The sequence below is a fragment of the Mizuhopecten yessoensis genome, unplaced genomic scaffold (genome assembly GCF_002113885.1).
Source record: "Mizuhopecten yessoensis strain PY_sf001 unplaced genomic scaffold, ASM211388v2 scaffold6523, whole genome shotgun sequence".
Taxonomy (NCBI): Eukaryota; Metazoa; Mollusca; class Bivalvia; order Pectinida; family Pectinidae; genus Mizuhopecten; species Mizuhopecten yessoensis.
In genome coordinates this window covers 579,317-590,837 of record NW_018406592.1, presented here as the reverse complement: position 1 = coordinate 590,837, position 11,521 = coordinate 579,317, and the positions used below count along the sequence as shown (strand labels likewise).

Sequence of the window (11,521 nt, the reverse complement as noted above, 5' to 3'; positions counted from 1 at the left end):
CAACATTGAGCCAGCTCAATATTGAATAAGTAACCCAACTACACACTGGTCTAACATTGAGCCAGCCCAATATTGCAGAAGTAACCAACTTCACACTGGTCCTACATATATATCTACCTATTCTGGTGGATTAATACAATGTTTAGTTACAAAAACCTGTGCCAAATAGTCAATATATCTACCCTCTGCCCCCAGGGGTTCGAACCCACCATTTATACAAAATTGATTTCCCTTCCAAATAGGATGCTACTGTTCAAAATTGGTCGAAATACCTTCATTCCAACGAAAAACAAGAGGCCCAAGGACCTTAGTGGTCACCTGAGTTATATCATAGGTACTGGTAGCTTTATTTTATTGTTTAGATGTGATGTGAAAATCAGCATGTGAAATACAATACTTGCCATGTCATCAAAGGATAAGAATTTGAGTCTGGAGAAGAAGATTTTTGAAATATTGGTTAATTTTCCCTTTGGGGCCCCGCCCTGGCCCCTAGGGTTGGGGTAGGAATCCCAATTTTACAATTTAAAATCATCTTCCTCCAAGGATAATTCTCACTAAGTAGGAATAATTTCCTACAGAAAATTGTCGAAATATACCCAAAAGTGTTGTTTCCCTATATAAACTATAGTAAACTTTATGCCCTCCACAAGGGAGAATGGATAACTGCGGCGTCCTGAAATTTACAATTTTAATAAAGCCCCTGATGATCTTTCCATCCATGGAGAGAAAATGACTGTAGTACCTCTGAGTCTGGAGAAGTATTTTTGAAAAATTGATTAATTTTCCCTTTGGGTGGGGGTAGGAATCCCAATTTTACAATTTTGTTGCTTCATCTACCAAAGATGATTCTGACCAAGTTTGAAAAAAATTCAATCCACTGGTTCTTGAGAAGAAGTTGGAAATGTAAAAAGTTCACAGACGCACGACGGACAACAACGGAAGGAAAGTGATCAGAATAGGTCACTTGAGCAAAGCTCAGTTGACCTAAAAAAGGATATTAAAGACATTCCTCTATATCCCTTATTGGGCCCCGCCTCTCTGACCCAAGGGGGGGGGGGGCACACCAACCATTTATACAAAATTGAGTCTCCTTCGTCTAAGGATGCTCCAGACTTAATTAGGATAAAATCCCTAAATCCTTACGGTAGGAGAAGGATTTTAAAGGTTTTACCTCTATTTCCCCTATTGGGCCCTGCCCGTCTGCCCCTAGATGGCGTCACCAACCATCTATACATAATTGAGTCCCCTTGGCCAAAGGATGCTGCAGATCAAATTTAGTCAAAATACCATAATCCCCCCCCCCCCCATACATTTTTTTATAATATTATTTTGTCAATGATTTTGGAAAATTTGAAAAGACTTGAAGTCAACTACTGTTTTCAATTTTTTTTGACAAATATTGTGCAAAAATCATACTTGTCACAGCTGTAAAATTGTTTGAATAATGAACATAGTTACCAACTTTTGTCAAAACTAAATAAGAATTTAAACATCTTGTAGAAAACGAAGTCTGGACAGATAGTACGATACAACAAAATGTCTGGTTGTCCGCCACAGCATGAGTTCTATTGGCCCTGTGGACCAGGTTGTCCGCCACAGCATAGGTCCTATTGGCCCTGTTGACCAGCTTGTCCGCCACAGCATAGGTCCTATTGGCCCTGTGGACCAGGTTGTCTGCCACAGCATAGGTTCTATTGGCCCTGTGGACCAGGATGTCTGCCACAGCATAGGTGCTATTGGCTCTGTGGACCAGGATGTCTGCCACAGCATAGGTCCTATTGGCTCTGTGGACCAGGATGTCTGCCACAGCATAGGTCCTATTGGCCCTGTGGACCAGGTTGTCCGCCACAGCATAGGTCCTATTGGCCCTAAGGACAAGGTTGTCCGCCACAGCATAGGTCCTATTGGCCCTGTGGACCAGGCTGTACGCCACAGCATAGGTCCTATTGGCCTTGTGGCCCAGGTTGTCTGCCACAGTATAGGTCCGATTGGCCCAGGTTGTCTACAACAGGATAGGTCCTATTGGCCCTGTGGCCAGCTTGGCCGCCACAGCATAGGTCCTATTGGCTCTGTTGACCAGATTGTCCGCCACAGCATAGGTCCTACTGGCCCTGTGGCCCAGGTTGTCCGCCACAGCATAGGTCCTACTGGCCCTGTGGCCCAGGTTGTCCGCCACAGCATAGGTCCTACTGGCCCTGTGGCCCAGGTTGTCCGCCACAGCATTGGTCCTATTGGCCCTGTGGACCAGGTTGTTCATCACAGCATAGGTCCTATTGGCCCTGGGGACCAGGATGTCTGCCACAGCATAGTTCCTATTGGCCCTGTGGCCAAGGTTCTCCGTCACAGCATAGGTCCTATTGGCCCTGTTGACCAGCTTGTCCGCCACAGCATAGGTCCTATTGGCCATGTGGACCAGGTTGTCCGCCACAGCATGGGTCCTATTGGCCCTAAGGACAAGGTTGTCCCCCACAGCATAGGTCCTATTGGCCCTAAGGAACAGGATGTCTGCCATAGCATAGGTCCTATTGGCTCTGTGGACCAAGATGTCTGCCACAGCATAGGTCCTATCGGCCCTGTGGACCAGGATGTCCGCCACAGCATAGGTCCTATTTGCCCTGTGGACCAGGTTGTCCGCCACAGCAGAGGTCCTATTGGCCCTGTGGACCAGGTTGTCCATCACAGCATAGGTCCTATTGGCCCTGTGGATCAGCTTGTCCGCCACAGCATAGGTCCTATTGGCCTTGTGACCCAGGTTGTCTGCCACAGTATAGGTCCTATTGGCCCAGGTTGTCTACAACAGTATAGGTCCTATTGGCCCTGTGGCCAGCTTGTCCGCCACAGCATAGGTCCTATTGGCCCTGTGGCCCAGGTTGTCCGCCACAGCATAGGTCCTATTGGCCCTGTGGACCAGGTTGTCCGCCACAGCATAGTGTCCTATTGGCCCTGTGGACCAGATTGTCTGCCACAGCATAGGTCCTATTGGCTCTGTGGACCAGGTTGTCTGCCACAGCATAGGTGCTATTGGCTCTGTGGACCAGTATGTCTGCCACAGCATAGGTCCTATTGGCCCTGTGGCCCAGGATGTCCGCCACAGTATAGGTCCTATTGGCCCTGTGGACCAGGTTGTCTGCCACAGCATAGGTCCTACTGGCTCTGTGGCCCAGGTTGTCCGCCACAGCATAGGTCCTATTGGCCCTGTGGAGCAGGTTGTCTGCCACAGCATAGGTCCTATTGGCCCTGTGGCCCAGGATGTCCGCCACAGTATAGGTCCTATTGGCCCTGTGGCCCAGGTTGTCTATCACAGCATAGGTCCTATTGGCCCTGTGGAGCAGGTTGTCTGCCACAGCATAGGTCCTATTGGCTCTGTGGCCCAGGTTGTCCGCCACAGCATAGGCTGTGGACCAGGTTGTCCGCCACAGCATAGGTCCTATTGGCCCTGTGGAGCAGGTTGTCTGCCACAGCATAGGTCCTATTGGCTCTGTGGACCAGGTTGTCTGCCACAGCATAGGGCCTATTGGCCCTGTGGACCAGGTTCTCCGTCACAGCATAGGTCCTATTGGCCCTGGGGACCAGCTTGTCCGCCACAGCATAGGTCCTATTGGCCCTGTGGAGCAGCTTGTCTGCCACAGCATAGGGCCTATTGGCCCTGTGGACCAGGTTCTCCGTCACAGCATAGGTCCTATTGGCCCTGTGGCCCAGGATGTCCGCCACAGTATAGGTCCTATTGGCCCTGTGGACCAGGTTGTCCATCACAGCATAGGTCCTATTGGGCCTGTGGCCCAGGTTCTCTGTCACAGCATAGGTCCTATTGGCCCTGGGGACCAGGATGTCCGCCACAGTATAGGTCCTATTGGCCCTGTGGCCCAGGTTGTTCGCCACAGCATAGGTCCTATTGGCCCTGTGGACCAGGTTGTCCATCACAGCATAGGTCCTATTGGCCCTGTGGACCAGCTTGTCCGCCACAGCATAGGTCCTATTGGCCCTGTGGCCCAGGTTGTCTGCCACAGTATAGGTCCTATTGGCCCAGGTTGTCTACCACAGTATAGGTCCTATTGGCCCTGTGAACCAGGTTGTCCGCCACAGCATAGGTCCTATTGGCCCTGTGGCCTAGGTGACATAATAAGCTGAACAAACCACAGGACAAAGAAATAATTTACTTAATACATTTTATCAAAAACATGTTGATGATAGTTCTGTAGGATGATACACAGATCATTTACAGCCAAATTAAATAAAGCATCTAGATATTTATGTTGGAAACAAAGCTCTCTCCCCAGGCAGTTATAATGAATCACTAATTCTGCAATAAATACAACATTTATTTGACATCTTCGAAATGGACACCCACATGTATGTACCCGTTATTTTTTAAAGCTTCAATGTTTCCCTTCATTGACCTATTAACAACTTACCCTTATTCTTCATACAACTCAAGAAAAGAAAAAACATATTATGCTTTATTTTGCTACTAAATATAAAGGAATGAATGTGTGGTTCTTATTGTTTTAATCACGTAACTAAGTTAAGCGTCTTTTTAAAAAAAAATCAAAAACATATTTATATAGTACCGCTAGAAATTCAAACAAAACTTGACATACTTTCACACCAGAATGTGTTCTTTAGTATTGGATAATATCCTTAAAACTTATATAAATTTGCACCTGACGTCATTCAAACTTGACAGGTAAGAGTCTTAAAACTGTTGTCATTAATTGTGGTTTATCAATCTTTATACATGTGCATAATTTTGTTAAATAGGCCTCTGGGATTTTCATAAATTTCATACTGAATTCGTATTACCATATACCCTGCATAATTGTTTTGTTCAGACGGGAAAAGAGTTTGCGGGGAACAAGCCAATATATTCAAAGAATAATGAAAATTGTCCAAATAAATAGGCGATTTTTTTTCCAAAACTTATTTATTTTCCCATTCTTTCTGCCAAGCAACAATGTTTGACAGCTTGCCTTTTTGGAACCAAATATCACCATCCTCTTAGAATGTGGAATGTTGTATTTATAGTAAATTGAAAAACTATTAACAAAACTTAACCTAAGATTTCGGCATATATAGAAACTTTTAAGCCATAATAAGCAGGCTTTTTCTCTGGATTTTTTTTTAATTCGAAATAAACATTCTGTTTAAACTTCTCAAGAACAAACGTGCAAATGTATGATTTTCTTTCCTTCCGGTCGTCGTCAATGTCAGAACCCTGAAGAACCTCTTCTGGTCTTGTTTTTGGAAGGAAATGGTTGCTAAAACAGGCTGGGTTTTATTTTAACTTGAAGTTGAGTTATCTATGGAAAAACAAGACAATGTATTGCAAGGCAGGGCTGTACACCTAGCTCAGGACATGTGGGTTACAGTGACACCTAGCTCAGGACATGTGGGTTACAGTGACATACTTCTTGAACTCCATATTCTGCCAGCTAAGACATAAATTCATATCAAATCCTGTCACTTCAGGTGAAATAGTCTAGAGAAAGGTTATCAAAGCACTGTATTAGACACTCCACAATTACAAGATGTAACTGCATTCTAAGTCTGGTTACTTAAAGTGATATAGTATAAATGATATGTCCTGGACAACTTAAACCATAGGTCAGAGTCACCAACTTTTTTGCACTAGACCTTCCTCCCCAAGCTGTACATGCATTCCAAACCTGCTTACTCCATGTGAAATAGTAGATATTCACCCGACAAACTTTTTTAAAGGTTGAGGTCAAAGGTCAAACCATTGGTCACAGTAACCTACTTTTTGCCCTTGAAACTCTGCCATCCCAAGATGCATACACCAAATCTGGTTCCTTCAAGTGAAATAGTATAAAAGATATGTCCCAGACAAACTTTTCAAAGGTTGTAGTCAAAGGTCAAACCACAGGTCAGTGATTGATTTTTTGTACTTGACACTCTACCATCACAAGATGTACTTGTACACCAAATCTGGTTTTTCCAGGTTAAATAATATAGAAGTTATGTAACTCAGGCCAAAGGGAAGCCGGTATATGAAATTTTAGAAAGAATGCCAAAGTACTTTCTGAGAAGCAGTGATAAACTGGAAAATGTCTGCAAGATATGAATGCCCTCGCCATCATGTGAAATAAGTTTCAGTGTTTGATAATGTTCAATAAATAGTTGCAACGACTTTGATTGAATTTTTGGCACCCTGAAATATGTATGTATTCCAGGTATTATCATTCTTCAAGTTGATAAATGGAAAAAAATGGAGAACTTTTTTCACAAATAGCAACATGCTGTAACATTTGAAACATAAACTCATCCAAGGTATTCTCAAACCTGAAATCTGTATAGACTCTGATAAAAAAATCTGTCAAGAAATGAAGCAGCTAGAGTGATTACATTGGATCAGTTTATGACCTTCTATATATAGCATCAGTGACCTTGGCCTTCAAACCCTGAAACAGAAAGGTGTCCAAGGTTTTGTCATACGTGACATTTATATAAATCTTTCATCAAAAACCATCAGGAAATAAAGTTTGTGGACTGATGACACAGAATTGGTTGAGGATTTCCTATAAATAACGTTAAGCTCATACTTGACATTTGTGTAAAAAACCCAGTTTGATTAAAATCTGTCAGAGAATGTTTGATCTGTTCGAGAATGAAGTTGCTAGAGTTGCATTAAATTGAGATGGGACGAGACGGGACAGGACTATGAAAGGATTGGATGGACATGGGCAACGATATAAGCCCCCTCCCCTTTAGCAAGATCCCTTCAGTACTCTTTGAGAAATAACAATAACAATAACAATCTTTAACTGTTAGAATCAAAGATTGCCATTTCATTTTGTTCTTCTGATCAGCCTCAATATAAGTCATGCACAAAGAGCGGCACATGAAATTTGTGAAAGATCACCCCAATACATTCTGGGAGCCAGTGATAACAGATTGTCAAAATAAAAAAGGACCACCTGACCATCCGAACCATCTTGGCAGACAACATTAGAGCATACAAGAACGAAAACGACAATAATAAATATTGATAGACTTTCATCAGAATCTGGGTGCAAATTTGTACAAGTTATTGTGCAGAAGAAATTTGTCGACCAATCAGATTGCAGTATTGTTAATTAAGTATACACAGATTTTGCTTAACTTTGGACATAGCTTCCGTCTTTATATATTTTACATGCTTATTAAATTTCATCAAAATTGAGTGATATTAAACAAGTCATCTGCTGAAACCAAAATATGGACGAACAGACAGAGCTTGACACAATTGACTGCAAACACTAAGTCTTTCACTTATACGTTATTTACTAAAAGTTGCCAAGTTAGCATTTTATCCAATGGAATTATTTTACATTATATTAAATAAGCATATTTTTAGGTTATACTGCAAGGTTGAGTTGACCATTTTTATCCTTAAGAAATCAAATTGTCAACTGCACATCTGACAATTAAAAAATCACTCATACCCAATCTAGGAATCGATATTACTCCAAACCTAATGATACATGCATTTTAGTTTGTAGAGTTTTGCTCTTTATAAGAATCCATACTGTCTTTCACTGTGCACTTTATATGAAACAAAATTAAAATGTATCACAAAATCAAACCACATGTACGAGACTTTAATAATGATAAAACATCAAACAAAATGTTAAATATGACGACACAAGATAATCCTGTGTGTTACTCTATTCAATGTGAGTATAAAGACAATGATTACAATAAAAAAATGTCTGCAAAACTTAACAGAAGAGCAAAGAATACAACAAGTAAACTTCACCATAAAACACTCTCATCCAACAACTCATAACCATCTAATAGACGACCCTCAATTCTTAATGCATGATAGTGGTTTGCCATGGAGCATATAAGGCACCCTAACTTCAGTTAAATTTAGACGAAGTACATTATACGTGTCAATAGAGATATCAAGTTCCTGTCATTTTCATAAATATCAATAGCAAATGAATTACAATGGACATGTATTTTTAAGATGGATAACATGTGCGGTAACAAGTAATAAAATTCAAAATACATAATTTCAGATCTATAATATATAAATTAATTGTACACCCTAAAAGTATGTCATAAAAGCTGTAGTCTTGTATTTTGTTGTCACACAATAGTTCCTACCTTCTAGTTGTACTTTTAGATTGTAATCAAATAGATACCTTTAGTATTGTGCTGCTCTAAAAATATTAAATCAACATGTACACCTTTCTCAAATTACTTTTAATGCCGACATATTAAATCTTTGTTACAACAAATTGATGTCTTCATATTACCACTTTTGAATGAATTTATTTTGTAAAATGTTTTAATAAATTGTACACCATTTTCTTTTTCTGGAATCCATATTTTGGAGTTCAAGCAGATGATATGGATATGTCAGCAGATTCCTCCTACTTTCTGACGGAAGTACAAACATCAAATAATGTATTTTAGAACCTCTTCGAAGACATCAAGTGTTAACAGGAATCGTTAAGTATAAGCCATCAAAGTTCTATGCTGTAGTCACAAGATTACTCTCTCCAACAAATCTGGACAATCCGTCGACTTTATAGTTTTACGACAACAGACATTGTGAAAACTTCCAGCGGAAATCTTGCCTCAACAACCAAGTGTGGGTGTAGTGGTCAGGACGCAGTGTATGAGACGATCAACATCGCACACAGATGTACATGGCGTACCCGTGGCCAGCAGGGTGCCATGTGGCTAGCACTCACCGGTTAAAGGTCATTGGGATTTCAACCTTCCTGCGTAGCTCGGTAATAGCCTCTGTGGTCCCCTTACAGGATTAACCACACAATATTATAATGGACATGTATCACAGTTGACCTTCTCTATCCCTCCTTCTGACAATACAATTCTTTTAACGCTTTCAACTCCTCAATCAATGTCTTGTTCTGATTTTCAAGAACAGCAACTCTGTTTTCCAAGCACTTCACATAATCTTTCTTCTTTCGCCTACACTCTCGAGCCGCTTCCCTGAAAACATAAATAAATTTCCAATCAGTGTTAGCATAAGTCAAACTTTCCTATAGGAATATATGGCATACTCTTTCCTTTTCTTTAACATAACACTAACTCTTTCTGTACCACCAATACCTTTAATTAACAACAAAATCTGGGTTTCTGGTGCCCAAAGCATCCTAATATTATGGTATTAATTGCAGTGAAACAGTGTTATAATAATTCCTAGGGTACATGCTCATGGCAGGAATAATGTGTTCCCAAGATATGGTTTTCAAGACATAATAATTGATGTCCCGAAACTCAGGATGATTGATTTTCATGTTTATCTAACTCTTATTGGTTAGTTTTCAAAACCTGGTGTCTTTGATAACCAACCATCACTGCTTGGGAAACCTCACCACAGCACACAGCAAAGGTAAATATTGTGGGAATATGATAAAATATTGAAATTTTGATTTGTTCATTGCTTTTAACACTGACTTGCACAATAAGGCTAAGATAACTGAAATCATTTCAAATGTTTGCAATGGAAAGGTGTAATTAACACTGTGTACCTGTTTTTAAGAAGTCGGAGTTCACGTTTGCGCGACTGCTCCTCTCCCATGTTTGTAGGACTAGACATTGGACTTCCAGCCGTAGCCATCACAACACCCTGTGGTAGAGATCCAGATGTCGCTATTTGGTATGCTTGTACTGTGCCTAAAAGATGATTGAATCAACCAATTACCATGTGTACATGTAAATCATTCTAAAAACAGGGCTTGAATACTTCTTAAGATACACTGTAAGTGTTACTATGCCTAAGCCATAAAATGTCTCGAGACAACTACTTTACAATAAACCCAGAAAAATTATATACTCCATTAATTTGTGACTGAAAATCATGAATTTTTCAATCTGGCCACCGATGCTTACATTTTGAAAGACTAGTAGATGAATTCCTAGAAATGTGTAAATAAGATGTTTTGGTACTATACCTGGTATGTAAAACTGTCCATCCGGTCCTTGTGCATACTGTACAATGGTAGCGCCTGTTGCAGCTGATGTCGTCGGACTGGCGTTGGTCATAGTCAGTGTCTGGAGACCCTGCGCCACTGACGTGCCATCAGATGTTATCTGGATTGCTCCTGAGGGAACCACTGAAACAGAGAACCATTTATATCAGAAACAATCTATATGTGTGCTGAGCAAGGGGAACTAACAATATAAACATTGTAATCTCCTTAATTTTTTCCTATAAGATCCTGCTATTTTCCTGATATGACAGGCCTGAAAGTATGTACCCATCTAAATAGTAGGCAACTGTCCATTCTTGTCTGTGTCGAAGAAACATTTCAATATCCTAGCAACATGTTTTGTTTTCATTTCCTAGGGATGTATGGTATTTATTGCTTAGGAACATGTTCACAAGCAACATTATGATTTTTTCTTTCTTGCAGCTGTATAACCCTTCTGGAACCTGCAGTGTATTTCATGTACATGTAAGACATGTGATGAAGTTACTTAGTTTCACATTTTAATTTTTATTTGAGAATCATAGATCTTACATTGGAGTATTGTACTGTAAATGTTACAATGTGCAACATGACAACACAGCTGATCACTGACTGATCAGCTCATAGTGGATAAAAAACGTTACCACAACTTTAGACTTATGCAAGGGTCCGATATATTTCTTTACAGAAATAAAGCTCACAAAGACATACCTCCGCATCATTCAGACTTTGCTTGCTAGGGGAACCTTCATATAAAGTTTACAAGGTTTCTAGAGCATAAAATCAAAGTTTCATGGGCTACAACTCCAGGAAAATATTCCAATTGCAAATTTCTTTTTTCATGCACATTTTATTGTGTCAAGTTACAAAAAAAACCAATTATGGTTCAAGAGGACAAGTGCTTACAAGGTTCATGGAGAGACGAATGGACAGGATGATATATATACCCCCCATGCTTAGTCACAGATAATGGATTTTATTTTCTCTCGGATGATGTAAGCTATATATAATACTTAACCCACAAATGGTTATATTCATATATTATTGTACCTATTAGTGAACCAAAATTCAACATTTAATCACAAAATACAAATGTCTTTAAATATATCAATTATAAACAAACCCAGCAATTCTATTGTAAATCAAATTGGGTTCCTCTAAAATGACACACTACAGTGTAGGACCTGAGAAATTCCCTAAATATTATTATCATTAAAAATACAACAAGATATGAAGTATGTAGGTGATCAGTCTAATATTTACAGATCTTACACTGTAATAAATCACATCTAGGAAGACAGTACATACAGAGCATGACTCCCGATTCATTATTTACAGATCTTACACTGTAATAAATCACAGAGGAAGACAGTACATACAGATCTTACACTGTAATAAATCACAGAGGAAGACAGTACATACAGAGCATGACTCCTGATTCATTATTTACAGATCTTACACTGTAATAAATCACAGAGGAAGACAGTACATACAGAGCATGACTCCCGATTCATTATTTACAGATCTTACACTGTAATAAATCACAGAGGAAGACAGTACATACAGAGCATGACTCC

The 11,521-nt window shown here is 40.1% G+C and overlaps 2 protein-coding genes across 5 annotated transcripts in view; both read right to left on the bottom strand.

The window, feature by feature from the left end:
* Positions 1 to 1,485: 1,485 nt before the first annotated feature.
* LOC110452274 lies at positions 1,486 to 1,938 on the bottom strand. The gene has a single exon (XM_021500675.1). It carries the CDS (start codon positions 1,936 to 1,938, stop codon positions 1,486 to 1,488), a length of 453 nt encoding a protein of 150 aa, XP_021356350.1.
* Positions 1,939 to 4,138: 2,200 nt separating this feature from the next.
* LOC110452284 (cAMP-responsive element modulator-like) overlaps positions 4,139 to 11,521 on the bottom strand; it is a 16,937-nt gene continuing 9,554 nt past the window's right edge. For all 4 annotated transcript variants that reach the window (XM_021500706.1, XM_021500705.1, XM_021500703.1 and 1 more), the window contains exons 5-7: positions 9,927 to 10,088; positions 9,504 to 9,648; positions 4,139 to 8,961 (exon numbers count right to left, since the gene is read on the bottom strand). In XM_021500706.1, coding sequence (XP_021356381.1) covers positions 8,817 to 8,961; positions 9,504 to 9,648; positions 9,927 to 10,088 — 452 coding nt within the window. In that variant the 3' untranslated portion in view covers positions 4,139 to 8,816. The remainder of the gene's footprint in view (positions 8,962 to 9,503; positions 9,649 to 9,926; positions 10,089 to 11,521) is intronic.

Excerpts from the sequence above, each read along its gene's own strand:
- LOC110452274 (XM_021500675.1), bottom strand. The coding sequence starts at position 1,938 with ATGCTGTGGCGTACAGCCTGGTCCACAGGGCCAATAGGACCTATGCTG.